Raw genomic sequence first — 5,776 nt, forward strand, 5'->3', positions numbered from 1 at the left:
GAATGATTATAAAACTATAACTTGCATTATTTTATTATATTCTACGACCCAAATTTTCACTACTAATATATCTTGTCTCTTTGCCGTTAAAGATGGGCTGAGAGTTAAATGGAAACAAGAAATTGAAGAAAGAGTAAATTGAATGATTGAGTATATACCTTTGGTCCTCAAAGAATTTTAAATTCGATATTTTAGTTCTCAACAAAAATTAATTACTCGATTGGTTCCTAATAATTAATTTCATTAATCACTTAGGTTTTTGGCTCCGTCAACTCTAACGGAAGACAAAATAGTTCCAGAAAACTCTAATACGGGACAAAATGATCCCTGACAACTCTAACAAGAGACAAAATGATCCCTAACCCCTTTATTCGAAAATGACACTGTTCTTCCCCAATTTTTATCATATCTCGCATAACCCTAACATTCATACTCTCCTTCTTCACCTCCACAATCTTCTTTTCCATCTTTTCCTTCCTCCTCTTTAGCTCCAAGATTAAGGCATGATGTAATTGTCACATGTGTCGCACCTACCTCAACATGTCATGGACCATACTTCCTAAATTTTTGTGACTGGTACATCCACCTCCTCTGCACTTCACCCACAAAAAGTATCCACTTCCACGTCTTTGACAACATCACCTCCAACCCCGATAACGTCCACGACATCCTCAAGACCAAGTTCTACAACTACTCCAAGGGCACGCCTTTCTCCACTCTCCGGCAAGCAATATATATTGTTGGACATTAGGACATCATATGCAAATTCTCATTTGAAATAGACAATGAGTATTTCATTCCTTCTTTTCCGGAATAATGTCACCGTTGCATCCAAGCTATTACAACGAGCAATGTCACCGTTGCCGCTCATATGGAAACTGAAGCGATTACTGAACATTGATTCGGAGAAGAAGTTGAAGGAAGCGATCGGAGTGGTGGACAATGTAGTCATGGAGATGTTAGGGCAGAGGAGGAGGGAGATGGCAACGACGACGATGAGTCTTAACAAATCAGACTTGTTGTCTATATTCATGAGTTCCATCGAAAACGACAACTAGTTGAGAGACATAGGCATTAGTTTCCTAAGTATGAATTGGTTGAGAACAAGTTGAAGATTTTTTTCTTGTGAACATTAAATTTATAGAGTATGCATTGTGTAGTTTGAAGTTACAGTGTTAGACTGTTAGTGTTATGCAAGATATGATGAAAATTGGGAGAGAACAGTGTCGTTTCCGATCAGAGGAGAACAAGGACCATTTTGTCCCCTGTTAGAGTTGTTAAGGACTATTTTGTCCTCCGTTAGAATTAACGGAGAAAAGGACCTAAGTGACTGACGGAGTTAATTGTTAGGAACTAATCAAATAATTAATTTTAGTTGGAGACTAAAGTGTTTATGAAATTCTTTGAGGATCAAAATGGGTATATACTTTCAATGATTTGAATGAAAGCCCATTATATAAAATCTAGCGTCAGAGATATGGTGAGTGCACGTGGACATCCCTCGTATACTAGAAACTTCCGCGTCAGGATTCTGCATCCTTGATTCTTGGCCTTCTTAATTGTTCTATCGTTATTACAATTACAGCAGCATCGTCCCCTTATTCTCAATCATTTTTCTACTCTTTGCTGTTTTGCTCTCAGGTGTGCCTCTCTCTCTCTCTCTCGTTGAAGCTCTTTTTCAATTCGGTAAAATCGACGATCTTCGTTTTGGATCATCATGTTTCGGATTATAGATTATGTGTTTGATTTGATATGTGTTTGTAATTGTAATCGTTCTTTGATTAGGGTTCTTCGGATCATTATAATATGGTAATTCTAGTGGTTTTTGAACTTTGAATTAAGATTTACTCTCTTCAAAAAAATAAAACCTCTGCGGGAAGTTGGAATCTTCGTTGCTATTTGTGATCGTGCGTTTTTTGATAATTGATACGTTGTTTCTGTGGGGATATGGTTTGATTATCCTGTTGCTTGCAGTGAATATGAATCGACGTGGAGGAGGAGGGTTTGGTGGTGGTGCTGGTGGTGGTAGGGATCCGTTCTTTGATTTTGGTGGTGACCCTTTTGGTGGTGGTTTTGGAGGAGGGTTTGGTCCTTTTGGACCTCCTGGAAGCTTAATCTCGAGCTTATTTGGGGGAAGGGACCCTTTTGATGACCCTTTCTTCAGAAGTCCTTTTGGTGGAGGCATGTTTGCTTCTAGCCCCTTTGGTGCTGCCCCTGCTGGATTCCCTGGATTCCCTTTCTCCCAGGATATGCATCCAGCTGGGTTTCTTGATCAGCATCAGGCTCAGGCTCCTGCTCCAGAGTCTAGCGTGCGAAGGGGGCCTATCATTGAGGAATTGAACTCTGATGATGATGATGATGATGATGATCAAGGTGGGGAAGTCAAAGAGGGAAACAAGGCAAAGAAAGAGAATCCACGAAAGCATGGCAGGTCCAGCAGTGAGTCATTTGTTGAACATCCAAAAGGAGGAAACGAAGGTAATGGGAAGCTGTTGGTTGGTACTTTTGCTTTTTCTTTTCCTGAAATCGGATGGTTGGTTTGTTCATGCTAAAAGTTTATATTTACAGGGAAGAAAAGCAGGCACTTGCAGGCTAGGAATGAGTACAACAATGAATTCAACAACAGATTCAATGTGGCTAGGGCTGAACCTCAAACTCAAAGCTTCTGCTTCCAAACCGTAAGCTATGGTGGTGCTAATGGAACATACTATACTTCGTCAAGGACAAGGAGGACCGGCAATGATGGGGTGATTATTTAGAATCTGGTTAAATAACTCTTTAGAGTGAATTAGTGTATTGTTGGTTTTCTGATGCCATCTTCAACATATTAGGTGACATTTGAAGAGGCCAAAGAGGCTGATAGTTCTACAAGGGAAGCTTCTCACAGAGTTTCCAGAGGCATTCATGGCAAGGTATTCAATACTATTTCTTTGGTATCAAATTAATAATATTGGATTAAGTTGCTTCGGTTTATGGCTGTGTATTTGTAATTGCCCTGCTTATTAACTTTATTTCACTTGGTTTGTTACTTCATAGGGACATTCCCTTTCAAGAAAACTTAATTCGGATGGTAGAGTGGACAGCATGCAGACCTTGCACAATCTGAATGAAGGTATATCTTGGATTCAATATTCATGATTTCTATGATGTGATGTCTACTGTAGCAGTTCCACACTTCCATGCTTCTATGATAGTGTTACTGAAGGATTTGTGTTGTTAATTTGTCATCTTGTAGATGAACTTGCTGGTTTTGAAGATGAATGGAAACAAAAAGGTCAAAAGTATTTGCCTGAATTGACTGGGAATATTGGTCAGTTGCCGAATATACTTTTTGTTACTTTAGGTAGCGTTTGGTGGAGAGACAGAGACGGAAAGACTGAGACTGAGAGACAGAGACTAAGAGATAGAGATTGAGTATTCTGTTTGGTGTAAAGTGGGAGACAGAAATTAAAATAAAAATGAAATTCTAATTTAATTTGTACAAAGGGTAAAATAGGAATTAATTAATGGAAATGAAGGTATTTTAGGTATAAAATGTTATTAAAGTTTCAGTCTTCATCTCTAAAAATTTTAGTCCCCCTGTGTTCCTACTTTTTGGAGATACTAAAACAAATATGATATTGAGTCTCAGTCTCCTAATCTCTGTCTTAGTACCTCAAAACAAACCCTATCTTAAGGGCTAGCGATGATTAATCTCTAGAATATATCATCTTATCTTTAATTTGTTTCTCTTTTCTGCTTTAGGAGCTCTTGATAACCAACAAACTGCACAGGCCAGGCAGGGTGGGTGGGCTCTCCCTTCTTCAGAGCATGGTCATCCTGCCCGAACAATTTCTGAAGCTCAAGGTAGAGCAGGCTCTTCTCGCACGCAGGAGAGAGCAAGGACAGATTCCGGTGAGAGGAGTGCATCTCATCCACGGGGACGGGGCAGAAACTAAGGCATCTTGTTGCTTTCAAATTCAAGGTGTCTAGTCCCGTAACCCGCCGTCGATGTACTTCTGAATTATGCCCCTATTGTATCTTCTTACCCCTTTCCTTATAGAGGTCTATGATGATTTTGGCGGCAGTTATAATCCCTTGGTTGAGTGGATTTTCCCTGTTGGATTTGTGATGGTGATGCTAGGGTCTGAGACCTGCACTATCTTTTATAACTTTTATTAGGAGCTGATTGCATTACAAACCTGAAGTTAATGGTTTATATTTGTTGGTATTCATGCCTCGTGTTGTTTAGTTGTCATGAATCTTTTGATGCACCATTGGGTGGATGGATTCTGTGCAACTTTTACAATTCACTCCATCCATTCTCATACAAAAATGGTGCTTCCTTGGGAAGGCGACTTTAATCTGGTCCAGCTTTTCCCGACACCGGTGTGGCCACTCTCTCCCAAACACTGAACACGCTGCCGCGGCAGGTATATATTGGCCCGCCGGATATGGGGGTGTACGTAACCATTGAAATCATTGATATGTGTGGGGGGTACGTAACTGTTGAAATCATTTGCGAATCTAAGATTTCCGGATGCAATTTCTGATAGACTTCTTGCCATTTATTTCCATTATAACCGTTAATCGAGACATAAAGGAACATGCATGAGAAGAGAATGATTTAACGTGAATTCGCCAGTGATTTGGTTATTGTATTCTTGTCGTTAATTTATTGGTGGATCTTGATTGATCTCTTATTTAGGAAGCGGCGCGTCAATTGCTAAACCAAAAAGTGCATTGTTACGAATTAGTTCAACTAGTAAACGACCCACGCGATGCGCGGGCTGAGTACTGAATTAATTTTATCATTCGGTTTACATCTTTGAATGAAATTGATTAACATATACAAAACATAAAACAAAATTGTTGGTTGCTGCACAATCATCATGAAAATACACGTAAATTGTAATTCTTTGGACGTTTGTGCTAATCACGCGAGCTATGTGCTGTTTTTAATTAAAACATCCGGTATTAAAATTTTTCTATTATAAGTTAGTTGCTAAAAAAAGTTTAAAAGTTAAAACCATCCATGCATACGAGTTGTTTTGAAAATGTCACGTGATACCTTGTAACCAATAAAATTGATTGTATTCAATAAGATATACACACTTACATATTTCTACAACTAATAAAACTATTATACACGTAAAACCAAATTTGCTGCAAAATTCTAACAGAAATGCTGCAAAATAAACAAGGCAAGTTTTATGGTGTAGATATACGGTGGTAATTTGTAGTTATAACAAGTGGTATAGAAAGGAGACATGATGTTCAGTGTGTCAGAGACATTGCAGAAAAAGTTTAATAGAATTACGTGAGGAGGCTCCTAACTTAGTTAGATAATAAAATGTTAGGATGAGTAATTAACTTTGGTTGATTATGGGCCTAATCTTTGGCTTTTTTCTCGTTTTTGGACAAAAACTTAGTTTTGTGTCAAAGGTCTTTCTACTTAATACTCAACAAACCCAAAATAAATATACTGTTCATTGTACACACACATCACCACTGCTAATCCGTCCATCCTATCTTTCACCGTGATTTGTACCATTGGAAAGCTCCTCATTGACTCGGCAACCCACTCTAATCCCCTCTACTGAAAGTACAATGAATACTACATGTATCATTGTGGATAACACCAATCCTCCCACTACTACTACTACTACTACTACTACTACTACTACTACTACTACTACTACTACTACTACTACTACTACTACTACTACTACTACTACTACTACTACTACTACTACTACTACTACTACTACTACTACTACTACTACTACTACTACTA

General features: G+C 38.5%; 1 protein-coding gene across 2 annotated transcripts; it reads left to right on the plus strand.

Annotated features, from left to right (window-relative positions):
- LOC107630567 lies at nucleotides 1,446-4,297 on the plus strand. 2 transcript variants are annotated; one of them, XM_016333753.2, is made up of 7 exons: nucleotides 1,446-1,641; nucleotides 1,975-2,478; nucleotides 2,569-2,747; nucleotides 2,832-2,912; nucleotides 3,037-3,112; nucleotides 3,236-3,310; nucleotides 3,745-4,297. In XM_016333753.2, exons 2-7 carry the CDS (start codon nucleotides 1,980-1,982, stop codon nucleotides 3,936-3,938), a joined length of 1,104 nt encoding a protein of 367 aa, XP_016189239.1. In that variant the 5' UTR covers nucleotides 1,446-1,641; nucleotides 1,975-1,979; the 3' UTR covers nucleotides 3,939-4,297. The 2 variants fall into 2 exon arrangements, with proteins under 2 accessions (XP_016189239.1, XP_016189248.1); XM_016333762.2 differs by having other exon boundaries at nucleotides 1,468-1,686.

This window comes from Arachis ipaensis, chromosome B01, assembly GCF_000816755.2.
Source record: "Arachis ipaensis cultivar K30076 chromosome B01, Araip1.1, whole genome shotgun sequence".
NCBI lineage: Eukaryota > Viridiplantae > Streptophyta > Magnoliopsida > Fabales > Fabaceae > Arachis > Arachis ipaensis.